The sequence below is a fragment of the Scyliorhinus canicula genome, chromosome 10 (genome assembly GCF_902713615.1).
Source record: "Scyliorhinus canicula chromosome 10, sScyCan1.1, whole genome shotgun sequence".
NCBI classification, from domain to species: Eukaryota; Metazoa; Chordata; class Chondrichthyes; order Carcharhiniformes; family Scyliorhinidae; genus Scyliorhinus; species Scyliorhinus canicula.
Genome location: NC_052155.1, coordinates 2,818,005 through 2,830,548, shown reverse-complemented (window position 1 = coordinate 2,830,548; position 12,544 = coordinate 2,818,005). Strand labels below are relative to the sequence as shown.

At 49.0% G+C, this 12,544-nt stretch overlaps 1 protein-coding gene across 1 annotated transcript in view; it reads right to left on the bottom strand.

The window, feature by feature from the left end:
* Positions 1–807: 807 nt before the first annotated feature.
* LOC119972896 (mitochondrial potassium channel ATP-binding subunit-like) overlaps positions 808–12,544 on the bottom strand; it is a 91,023-nt gene continuing 79,286 nt past the window's right edge. Inside the window, exons 13-15 of the mRNA XM_038810441.1 lie at positions 12,129–12,276; positions 7,354–7,604; positions 808–1,322 (exon numbers count right to left, since the gene is read on the bottom strand). Coding sequence (XP_038666369.1) covers positions 1,236–1,322; positions 7,354–7,604; positions 12,129–12,276 — 486 coding nt within the window. The 3' untranslated portion in view covers positions 808–1,235. The remainder of the gene's footprint in view (positions 1,323–7,353; positions 7,605–12,128; positions 12,277–12,544) is intronic.

Below are 12,544 nucleotides of genomic sequence, written 5' to 3'. Positions count from 1 at the left end.
GTTATACACTGACAGACCTGTCCCCACCAGTACTGTATCCCAGTGTTATACAGTGACAGACCCATCCCCACCAGGACTGCACCCCAGTGTTATACAGTAACAGACCCTTCCCCACTAGTACTGTACCCCAGTGTTATACAGTGACCGACCCGTCCCCACCAGTACTGTACCCCAGTGTTATACACTGACAGACCCGTCCCCACCAGTACTGTACCCAGTGTTATACAGTGACAGACCCATCCCCACCAGTACTGTACCCCAGTGCTATACAGTGACAGACCCGTCCCCACCAGTACTGTACCCCAGTGTTATACACTGACAGACCCGTCCCCACCAGTACTGTACCCCAGTGTTATACAGTAACAGACCCGTCCCCACCAGTACTGTACCCCAGTGTTATACAGTAACAGACTCGTCCCCGCCAGTACTGTACCCCAGTGTTATACAGTGACAGACCCGTCCCCACCAGGATTGTACCCCAGTGTTATACAGTGACAGTCCTGTACCCACCAGTACTGTACCCCAGTGTTATACAGTGACAGACCCGTCCCCACCAGTACTGTACCCCAGTGTTATACAGTGACAGACCCATCCCCACCAGGATTGTACCCCAGTGTTATACAGTGACAGACCCATCCCCACCAGTACTGTACCCCAGTGTTATACAGTGACAGACCCATCCCCACCAGTACTGTATCCCAGTGTTATACAGTGACAGACCCATCCCCACCAGTACTGTACCCCAGTGTTATACAGTGACAGACCCGTCCCCACCAGTACTGTACCCCAGTGTTATACAGTGACAGACCCGTCCCCACCAGTACTGTACCCCAGTGTTATACAGTGACAGACCCGTCCCCACCAGTACTGTACCCCAGTGTTATAGTGACAGACCTGTCCCCACCAGTACTGTACCCCAGTGTTACACTGTGCCTCAAGCTCTCTTCAGGAACACTCCCATTGCATAGGTAAAGGATCTGGAATTGTGTGACTTTCACAGTTCCAATGGGTAGTGTAAGGGAATCTCTCTCTCTCTCCACACCTATTCCGCCATAATTAAATCTCAGTGCTTTGCTGTCAGAGCTACCATGGGTGGTGTATAAATCTTTGGATCCAAAGTTTCTTCTCTTCTCAGTTGAATCTTTCCGTCTTATGTTTGGAATGGAGGCGTTATGAGGTGGCTAAATGCCTGGAATGCAGTCTGCTTGCTCTCCATGGCGTACTCTGCTGTCCTCTCACACGATGAACTCCTCGCTAGTTTGTCTGCGAACCAGTTCTGCGTACAGTCCTCCTCTTTTCAGCAGTTCAGCATGGGTCCCCACCTGTGGGCAATGAGAGCTGCTCATCATAAAGGTACAAGGGAAAAGCTCCATTTGACATTGCAGCAAAAGGCCTCTCACCAAAGGCCCAGAGCATCTGACATACAAACAAGGAATTTACAGTCACAGCTCTCGAACAGGCAAATCCAGCAGCCATTTTGAAAACAGCAAATTCCCACAATCAGGGTTTAGAATAACATCTAAATTATGAATGCAGAAGCAAACCTCGTTAGTGTTGCTCCTCCAGTTGAGCAATATCTCAATTTTAAGTGCCTGAACCCCACATACCTTACCTGGTTCCAAAGCCCATTAACCTCCTATCCCTAACCTCCCCCATCCCACCTGCTGTTAAATGTTGACATGGTCTCTGCTTCAATCACTGACTCCGAGTAAATTCCACAGTCTCGCAACCCTGTGAGATACAGTCTCCCCCTCTCTATCCTACATCTCCCACGTTTAATCTTATCTCCATGTCCATTTTAATTAATTATCATTAATCTTATATCCATGTCACCTGAACCACGCTGGAACCTGCGTTCTGGTGAGCTGCATAACTAGGGCAGTGAAAGAAGATTTAACAAATTAGAAAGAGGGAATAGTTCGGCGAACAATGTAGCAATAAGGAAAATAATCATGAGAGTATGGTAGGAAGGAGTAGAGTGTACAAACTTAAGAATGTGACAACAGATGAAGGTAGAGGTTACAAAAATAATAAAAAGCCCTGGGAGACACATACAGTTGGATCGTACAGGTAGTATTGAGGAAGCAGGGGGGCTGCAGAAGGACTTGGACAGGCTAGGAGAGTGGGAAAAGAAGTGGCAGATGGAATGCAATGTGGAAACGTGTGAGGTTATGCACTTTGGAAGGAGAAATGGGCTATTTTCTAAATGGGAAGATGCTTAGGAAATCAGAAGCACAAAGGGGCTTGTGAGTCCTTGTTAACAATTCTCTTAAGGTTAACGTCCAGGTTCAGTCAGCAGTTAGGAAGGCAAATGCAATGTTCGCATTCATGTTGAGAGGGATAGAATACAAGAGCAGGGATGTACTTCTGAGGCTGTATAAGGATCTGGTCAGACCCCATTTGCAGTATTGGGAGCAGTTTTGGACCCCATATCTAAGGAAGGATGTGCTGGCCTTGGAAAGGGTCCAGAGGAGGTTCACAAGAATGAAGAGCTTGTCGTATGAGGAACGCTAGAGGACTCTGGGTCTGTACTCGTTGGAGTTTAGAAGGATGAGGGGGGATCTTATCGAAACTTACAGGATACTGCGAGGCCTGGATAGAGTGGACGTGGAGACGATGTTTCCACTTGTAGGAAAAACTAGAACCAGAGGACACCATCTCAGACTATAAGACTAAAACTCAGACTAAAGCAGAGATGAGGAGGAATTTCTTCAGCCAGAGGGATGGTGAATCTGTGGAACTCTTTGCCGCAGAAGGCTGTGGAGGCCAAATCACTTGGTGTCTTTAAGACAGAGATAGATAGGTTCTTGATTAATAAGGGGATCAGGGGTTATGGGAAGAAGGCAGGAGAATGGGGATGAGAAAATATCAGCCATGATTGAATGGCGGAGCTGACTCGATGGGCCGAATGGCCTAATTCTGCTCCTATTTCTTATGGTCTTCTACAACCAGGAAACAGGAGTTCAGATAAACACAGGGACAGTGCCAGCTCAGTGAAGCTAGCTGTCCGACAAAGAGCTGAAATTACGTCAGGGAGTAGAGGCTGAAGTGCAGACGTGGGAATCCAGAGTGGAGGAAAATCAGGAGGCAAGATTGAAACCCTGTGAGAACAAGAACAAAGAACAAAGAAAATTACAGCACAGGAACAGGCCCTTCGGCCCTCCCAGCCTGCGCCGATCCAGATCCTGTATCTAAACCTGTTGCCTATTTTCCAAGGATCTACTTCCCTCTGTTCCCCGCCCGTTCATATACCTGTCTAGATGCTTCTTAAATGATGCTATCGTGCCCGCCTCTACCACCTCCGCTGGCAAAGCGTTCCAGGCACCCACCACCCTCTGCGTAAAAAAATTTCCACGCACATCTCCCTTAAACTTTCCCCCTCTCACTTTGAAATCGTGACCCCTTGTAATTGACACCCCCACTCTTGGGAAAAGCTTGTTGCTATCCACCCTGTCCATACCTCTCATAATTTTGTAGACCTCAATCAGGTCCCCCCTCAAAGCCATCCAAGTGGGGCCGGCTTTTAGGGGGAATCCACGGAGAGAGCTCTTCGTTTGGTGAAGCCGGGAATCCCTCGTGAGAGAGACAGAGTTTCTTTTTTTTTTAATAAATATTTTTATTCTCCTTTTTCACATTTTCTCCCAAATTTACACCCAACAATAATAAACAATAATCAGCAACAGATATGCCAATCCCATTATCTTTTTTAATTTTAGAGTACCCAATTATTTTTTTCCAATTAAGGGGCAATTTAGTGTGACCAATCCACCTACCCTGCACATCTTTGGGTTGTGGGGGCGAAACCCACGCAGACACGGGGGGAATGTGCAAACTCCACACGGACAGTGACCCAGAGCCGGGATCGAACCTGGGACCTCAGCGCCATGAGGCAGCTGTGCTAACCACTGCGCCACCGTGCAGCCCTGCTAATCCCATTATCAACAACAACGATCCCATTCTCCCACCAAACCCCAAACATTAGCCCGCATGTTCAGACCAATGACAAAACGGAATTAGGGATCCCCCATAGTCGCCATTTACACACACCGCCCCCCCTTCCCCCAACCCTCCCACCCCACCCGCCCCAACTAATGTTCGATGTTATTCAGTTCTTCAAAGTGCATCATGAATAATGCCCATGACTTGTAGAACCCCTCTGTCCTTCCCCTCAGTTCAAACGTAACCTTCTCAAGAGTCAAGATTTCCAACATGTCCCCCCGCCACGCCAGGGCACAGGGTGGAGAGGCTGCTCTCCGACCCATCAGGATCCACCTTCGGGCGATCAATGAGGCGAAGGCTACGATATCTGCCTCCGCACCCGTTTCCAACCCCGGCTGGTCCGACACCCCGAATATGGCCTCCCGGGGGCCCGGGTCCAGTTTCACGTGCACCACTTTACAAATGACCCTAAAAACCTCCTTGCAGTAATCCTCTAGCTTTGGACAGGACCAAAACATATGAACGTGATTAGCGGCCCCACCCCCCGTTCACCACATCTTCTACTCCTTCAAAGAATCGGCTCATCCTCGCCCTCATGAGGTGACTATAAAGATTCTTATAGGCTCAACAGGGTAGATGCAACAAAGATGTTTCGCCTGGCTGGTGAGTCTGGAACTAGGGGACACAGTCTCAGAATAAGGGATGGGCCATTTAGGACTGAGATGAGGAGGAATTTCTCCATCCAGAGGATTGTGAATCTTTGGAATGCTCATTCATTGAGCTTGTTTAAGACGGAGATTGAATGATCACTAGATATTAAGAACATTAAGGGATAAGAAGATCAGTGTGGGAAAATGGCTCTCAGGTACATCAGTTGCAGCCTAGGTGAATGGTGGAGCAGATTTAAGGGACCGATGGCCTACTCCTGCTCATATATTCCATTTTCCTTCAGATCATCCTTTATTCCTCTCTATTCTGATGAAAACAAATCTGCTGAGCGACCCAGGTATTTTGAAATAAAACAGAAAATGCTGGTAAACCTCAGCAGGTCTGCCAGCATCTGTGGAGAGAGAAATGATTTGACTCGTTCTGCCTCTTCAAAGCTCTGTTTTAGTGACAATGGTTGAGGAACAAACATTCGTCTATGACATCAAAATTCCAGATTCACCCACCTTCTCCCCATATCCCTCAATCCCCCCTCCACCTTCTCCCCATATCCGTCAATCCCCCTCCACCTTCTCCCCATATCCCTCAATCCCCCTCCACCTTCTCCCCATATCCCTCAATCCCCCTCCACCTTCTCCCCATATCCGTCAATCCCCCTCCACCTTCTCCCCATATCCCTCAATCCCCCTCCACCTTCTCCCCATATCCCTCAATCCCCCTCCACCTTCTCCCCATATCCCTCAATCCCCCTCCACCTTCTCCCCATATCCCTCAATCCCCCTCCACCTTCTCCCCATATCCCTCAATCCCCCTCCACCTTCTCCCCATATCCCTCAATCCCTTCTCCACCTTCTCCCCATATCCCTCAATCCCCCTCCACCTTCTCCCCATATCCGTCAATCCCTCTCCACCTTCTCCCCATATCCCTCAATCCCCCTCCACCTTCTCCCCATATCCGTCAATCCCCCTCCACCTTCTCCCCATATCCGTCAATCCCCCCTCCACCTTCTCCCCATATCCCTCAATCCTCCTCCACCTTCTCCCCATATCCCTCAATCCCCCTCCACCTTCTCCCCATATCCCTCAATCCCCCTCCACCTTCTCCCATATCCCTCAATCCCCCTCCACCTTCTCCCCATATCCGTCAATCCCCCTCCACCTTCTCCCCATATCCCTCAATCCCTCCTCCACCTCCTCCTCATATCCCTCAATCCCCCTCCACCTTCTCCCCATATCCCTCAATCCCCCTCCACCTTCTCCCCATATCCCTCAATCCCCCTCCACCTTCTCCCCATATCCGTCAATCCCCTTCCACCTTCTCCCCATATCCGTCAATCCCCCTCCACCTTCTCCCCATATCCGTCAATCCCCCTCCACCTTCTCCCCATATCCCTCAATCCTCCTCCACCTTCCCCCCATATCCCTCAATCCCCCTCCACCTTCTCCCCATATCCGTCAATCCCCCTCCACCTTCTCCCCATATCCGTCAATCCCCCTCCACCTTCTCCCCATATCCCTCAATCCCCGTCCACCTTCTCCCCATATCCGTCAATCCCCTTCCACCTTCTCCCCATATCCCTCAATCCCCCTCCACCCTCTCCCCATATCCCTCAATCCCCCTCCACCTTATCCACAAATCCCTCAATCCCTCCTTCACCTTCTCCCCATATCCCTCAATTCCCCTCCACTTTATCCACAAATCCCTCAATCCCCCTTCCACCTTCTCCCCATATCCCTCAATCCCTCTTCCACCTCTCTATTCCCTCAATCCCCCCTCCACCTTCTCCCCATATCCCTCAATCCCCCTCCATGTCCTCTATATTCCCTCAATCCCTCCTCCACCTTCTCCCATATCCCTCAATCCCTCCTCCACCTCTCTATTCCCTCAATCCCCACTCCACCTTCTCCCCTTATCCCTCAATCCCCCTCCACGTCCTCTCTATTCCCTCAATCCCTCCTCCACCTTCTCCCCATATTCCTCAATCCCTCCTCCACCTCCCCATATCCCTCAATCCCTCCTCCATCTTCGCCCTATATCCTTCAATCCTTCCTCCACCTTCTCCTCATATCCCTCAATGCCCCTCTGCACCTTCTCCCCATATCCTTCAATCCCCACCTCCACCATCTCCACAAATTTCTCAATCCACCCCTCCACCTGCTCATCGGGCAGCACGGTAGCACAGTGGTTAGCACTGTGGCTTCACAGCACCAGGGTACCAGATGACACTAAGATGAGTGGTAAAGCGAAAAGTGAAGAATAAAGGGATTATTCGGGCCGGAAAGTGGAGCTGAGTCCACAAAAGATCAGCCATGATCTCATTGAATGACGGAGCAGGCTCGAGGGGCCAGATGGCCGACTCCTGCTCCTAGTTCTTATGTTCTTATGTTCTTATCCCTGAATCCCAGCTACCCACTTGTTCCCTATATCACTCATTTCCACCTCCCCACTTGCTCATCATATTCTTTTTACCCACCTGATCTCAATATACCTCAATTCCTTAATGCTACCAATCTACTGTAAGACCATAGAAGCAGAAGTCAGCCATTCGGTCCATCGAGTCTGCTCTGCCATTCAACAAGATTACGACTGTTCTGATATGATAATCCTCAACTCCGCTTTCCTGCCTTACGAGTTATGGATTTCTTTCCTGATTAAAAATCTGTCATTCCAGTTCCCGTGCTAACATGCTGCTCATTGTGGATTGAGTGGGATCTACATTTTAATCATGCATGGCAAATGTTACTGACCTCCTTTACGTGGCCATTAGCGAGGACACAGATGACATCAGCTGCCCTGATTGTACTGAGCCTGTGTGCAATGACCAGCACCGTCCGTCCTTTCTGGATTTGGTCTAGTGCATCCTGTACAACTCTCTCCGATTCTGCATCCAGCGCACTTGTAGCCTCATCCAGGATCAGGATGCAGGGATTTTTAATCAGGGCACGGGCGATGGCGATACGCTGCTTCTGTCCCCCAGAGAGAGTCACGCCCCGTTCACCTAGCCAGCAAATTAGGCCATTAATAAACACATTTACCAACTCCTTAATATAGTGATGATTCTGTAATTCCCCATCCCTTGAAGGCTTAATTTTCCCATACATTACTATTGAATTGTCAATTTTGATGATTTGAGTAGTGTTTCCTGTGTGTTTGATTTGACGTCTATAACTGAAAAGAGAGACATAGGGCACGATTTAACCGGAACAAATCTATGTCCGGTTTTGGGTGCATTTGGCGGGGTGTTTCTTGGCGGCTGCTGATCTGGATCAAGCACAGTGAGGGCGAGATCCAGATTGTGACGTCTCACGAGACTCTGTCAAATCTTGCGAGGTGTTTCAAATGTCACAAATCTCACCAGAGGCCTCCCGCGAGATTCAACGGCCTCGTCCCAACATCAAGTTGGCCGGGGTGAAGCCGATAAATCGCGCCCACAGTCAGAGAGGTCTACAGCTCAGAAAATACCCTACGGCCCATCGAATGTGTGCCAGTCACGAACTACCACCTAACCATTCTAAGCCCATTTCCCAGAACTTGGCCCTGGGATCGCAAGTGCATATCTAAATACTTCACTGCCTCCACCCCCTTTCGGGCAGCAAGTTCCAGACTCCCACCACCCTCTGGGTAATTATCTGCTGGTTTTAGCTGATACAGTACTATAATATTGGATGTTGTTTGGTAAAAAGGGGTGTCCCAGAGTTCAGGAAACATAAGAATATAAGAACTAGGAGCAGGAGTCGGCCATCTGGCCCCTCGAGCCTGCTCCGCCATTCAATGAGATCATGGCTGATCTTTTGTGGACTCAGCTCCACTTTCCGGCCCGAACACCATAACCCTTAATCCCTTTATTCTTCAAAAAACTATCTATCTTTATCTTAAAAACATGTAATGAAGGAGCCTCTACTGCTTCACTGAGCAGGGAATTCCATAGATTCACAACCCTTTGGGTGAAGACGTTCCTCCTAAACTCGGTCCTAAATCTACTTCCCCTTATTTTGAGGCTATGTCCCCCTAGTTCTGCATTCACCTGCCAGTGGAAACAACCTGCCCGCATCTATCCTATCTATTCCCTTCATAATTTTATATGTTTCTATAAGATCCCCCCTCATCCTTCTAAATTCCAATGAGTACAGTCCCAGTCTACTCAACCTCTCCTCGTAATCCAACCCCTTCAGCTCTGGGATTAACCTAGTGAATCTCCTCTGCACACCCTCCAGCGCCAGTACGTCCTTTCTCAGGTAAGGAGACCAAAACTGAACACAATACTCCAGGTGTGGCCTCACTAACACCGTATACAATTGCAGCATAACTTCCCTAGTCTTAAACTCCATCCCTCTAGCAATGAAGGACAAAACTCCATTTGCCTTCTTAATCACCTGTTGCACCTGTAACCAACTTTCTGTGACTCATGCACCAGCACACCCAGGTCTCTCTGCACAGCAGCATGCTTTAATATTTTATCATTTAAATAATAATCCCGTTTGCTGTTATTCCTACCAAAATGGATAACCTCACATTTGTCAACATTGTATTCCATCTGCCAGACCCTAGCCCATTCACTTAACCTATCCAAATCCCTCTGCAGACTTCCAATATCCTCTGCACTTTTCGCTTTACCACTCATCTTAGTGTCATCTGCAAACTTGGACACATTGCCCTTGGTCCCCAACTCCAAATCATCTATGTAAATTGTGAACAATTGTGGGCCCAACACGGATCCCTGAGGGACACCACTAGCTACTGATTGCCAACCAGAGAAACACCCATTAATCCCCACTCTTTGCTTTCTATTAATTAACCAATCCTCTATCCATGCTACTACTTTACCCTTAATGCCATGCATCTTTATCTTATGCAGCAACCTTTTGTGTGGCACCTTGCCAAAGGCTTTCTGGAAATCCAGATATACCACATCCATCGGCTCCCCGTTATCTACTGCACTGGTAATGTAGTTACATGTAGGTACATAGGTAGTTGAAACAAATGGATAGCTTCACGCAATACTGTGTGTGTATAGCCACCGCTGAAGTTAAGTGTTGTGTTGTAGTGCATTCTAGTCAGTTTTGTTATGTACTTCTCTTTTAAGTTAATAAATATTCTTTATTAATTGATCTATTTCGCCCTGGTTTGCATATCTTTACTCACATTATACTAAAGTGAAAATATTCTCCACTAAGAACTGGTGTTCCAGGTTAACCTTCTGGGTTTTGGAAAACGCTCACATTTAACATCAACAGGGTTCTTAACAGTGTGGGTTTGCATGTGTGTGTGTGTGTGTGTGTAGATGTGTGTGCGCGAAGATGTGTGTGTGTGGAGATGTGTGTGTGTGTGTGCAGATGTGTGTGTGTGTGGAGATGTGTGTGTGTGCGGAGATGTGTGTGCGTGCGGAGATCTGTGTGCGTGCGGAGATCTGTGTGCATGCGGAGATCTGTGTGTGTGTGTGCATGGAGATGTGTGTGTATGTGCGTGAAGATGTGTGTGTGCGCGGAGATGTGTATGTGTGTGTGCATGGAGATGTGTGTGCGCGCGGAGATGTGTGTGTGTGCGGAGATCTGTGTGCGTGCGGAGATCTGTGTGCGTGCGGAGATCTGTGTGTGTGCATGGAGATGTGTGTGTATGTGCGTGAAGATGTGTGTGTGCGCGGAGATGTGTATGTGTGTGTGCATGGAGATGTGTGTGTGTGTGCGCGGAGATGTGTGTGTGTGTGTGCGGAGATGTGTGTGTGCATGTGTAGATGTGTGTGTGTATGGGGAGATGTGTGTATGGGGAGATGTGTGTGCGCGGAGATGTGTTTGTGCGCGGAGATGTGTTTGTGCGCGGAGATGTATGTATGTGTGGAGATGTGTGTGTAGATGTGTGTGTGTAGATGTGTGTGTGTGTGTGTGTGGAGATGTGTGTGTGGAGATGTGTGCGTGTGTGGAGATGTGTGCGTGTGGAGACGTGTGTTTGCATGTGGAGGTGTGTGTGTGTGTGGAGATGTGTGTGGGGAGACGTGTGTGGGTGTGGAGACATGTGTGTGTGTGTGGAGATGGGTGTGTGTGTGTGGAGATGTGTGTGTGTATGTGTGTGGAGATGTGTGTGTGGAGATGTGTGTGTGTGTGGAGATGTGTGTGTGTGGAGGCGTGTGTGTATGTGGAGATGTGTTCCCCGTGTATGTGAAAATGTGTGTGTCAGATGATTTGTGTGTGTGTTTGGAGATGTGTGCGTGTGGAGACGTGTGTGTGTTTGGAGGTGTGTGTGTGTGTGTGGAGATGTGTGCGTGTGTGTGGAGATGTGTGCGTGTGTGGAGATGTGTGTGTGTGTGGAGATATGTGCGTGTGTGTGGAGATGTGTGCATGTGTGTGGAGATGTGTGTGTGTGTGTGTGTGGAGATGTGTGCATGTGTGTGGAGATGTGTGTGTGTGTGTGTGTGTGGAGATGTGTGCGTGTGGAGACGTGTGTGTGTGTGGAGGTGTGTGTGTGGAGATTTGTGCGTGTGGAGACGTGTGTGTGGAGACGTGTGTGGAGACGTGTGTGTGTGGAGACGTGTGTGTGTGGAGACGTGTGTGTGGAGACGTGTGTGTGGAGACGTGTGTGTGTGTGGAGATGTGTGCGTGTGGGTGTGGAGGTGTGTGTGTGGAGATTTGTGTGTGTGGAGACGTGTGTGTGGAGACGTTTGTGTGTGGAGACGTGTGTGCGTGTGTGTGTGTGGAGATGTGTGCGTATGGGTGTGGAGGTGTGTGTATGGAGATTTGTGTGTGTGGAGACGCGTGTGTGGAGACGTGTGTGTGTGTGTGGAGACGTGTGTGTGTGTGGAGATGTGTTCCCTGTGTATGTGAAAATGTGCGTGTCAGATGATTTGTGTGTGTGTTTGGAGATGTGTGCGTGTGGAGACGTGTGTGTGTTTGGAGGTGTGTGCGTGTGTGTGGAGATGTGTGCGTGTGTGGAGATGTGTGTGTGTGTGGAGATATGTGCGTGTGTGTGGAGATGTGTGTGTGTGTGTGGAGATGTGTGTGTGTGTGGAGATGTGTGCGTGTGTGTGGAGATGTGTGTGTGTGTGGAGATGTGTGTGTGTGTGGAGGTGTGTGTGTGGAGATTTGTGCGTGTGGAGACGTGTGTGTGGAGACGTGTGTGTGGAGACGTGTGTGTGTGGAGACGTGTGTGTGTGGAGACGTGTGTGTGTGGAGACGTGTGTGTGTGGAGACGTGTGTGCGTGTGTGTGTGGAGATGTGTGCGTGTGGGTGTGGAGGTGTGGGTGTGGAGATTTGTGTGTGTGGAGACGTGTGTGTGGCGACGTGTGTGTGGAGACGTGTGTGTGGAGACGTTTGTGTGTGGAGACGTGTGTGCGTGTGTGGAGATGTGTGCGTGTGGGTATGGAGGTGTGTGTGTGGAGATTTGTGTGTGTGGAGACGTGTGTGTGGAGACATGTGTGTGTGTGGAGATGTGGTCCCTGTGTATGTGAAAATGTGCGTGTCAGATGATTTGTGTGTGTTTTTTCTGTGAGTAAACTATCTACAGCAAACTGAAGATGTGCCACCAAACATACCCACAATGGTCATGTATCCATTCGGAAAGGTTTGGATGAAGCTGTCTGCATTTGCCTGCCGTGCTGCCTCGTAAATCTCCTCATCCGAGGCATCTGGCTTTCCAAATTGAATATTCTCCTTGATGGTGGTGCCAAAAAGCACTGGTTCCTGCAATTCACAGACATGTGAATCAACCTCATGGGAATATGAACAATCCATAGACATACACATAGTTTGCGAATGATACCAAAATTGGTGGGTTGGTAAATAGTGAGGAGGATAGCCTTAGATTACAGGAGGATGTGGACGGGCTGATCAGTGGCAAATTAATTCAATCCGGGTAAGTGTGAGGTGATGCACTTGGGAGGATAAACAAAACAAGGGAACACATGATAAACGGCAGGACCCCGGGAAGCACCGAGCAGAGAGGTTATGC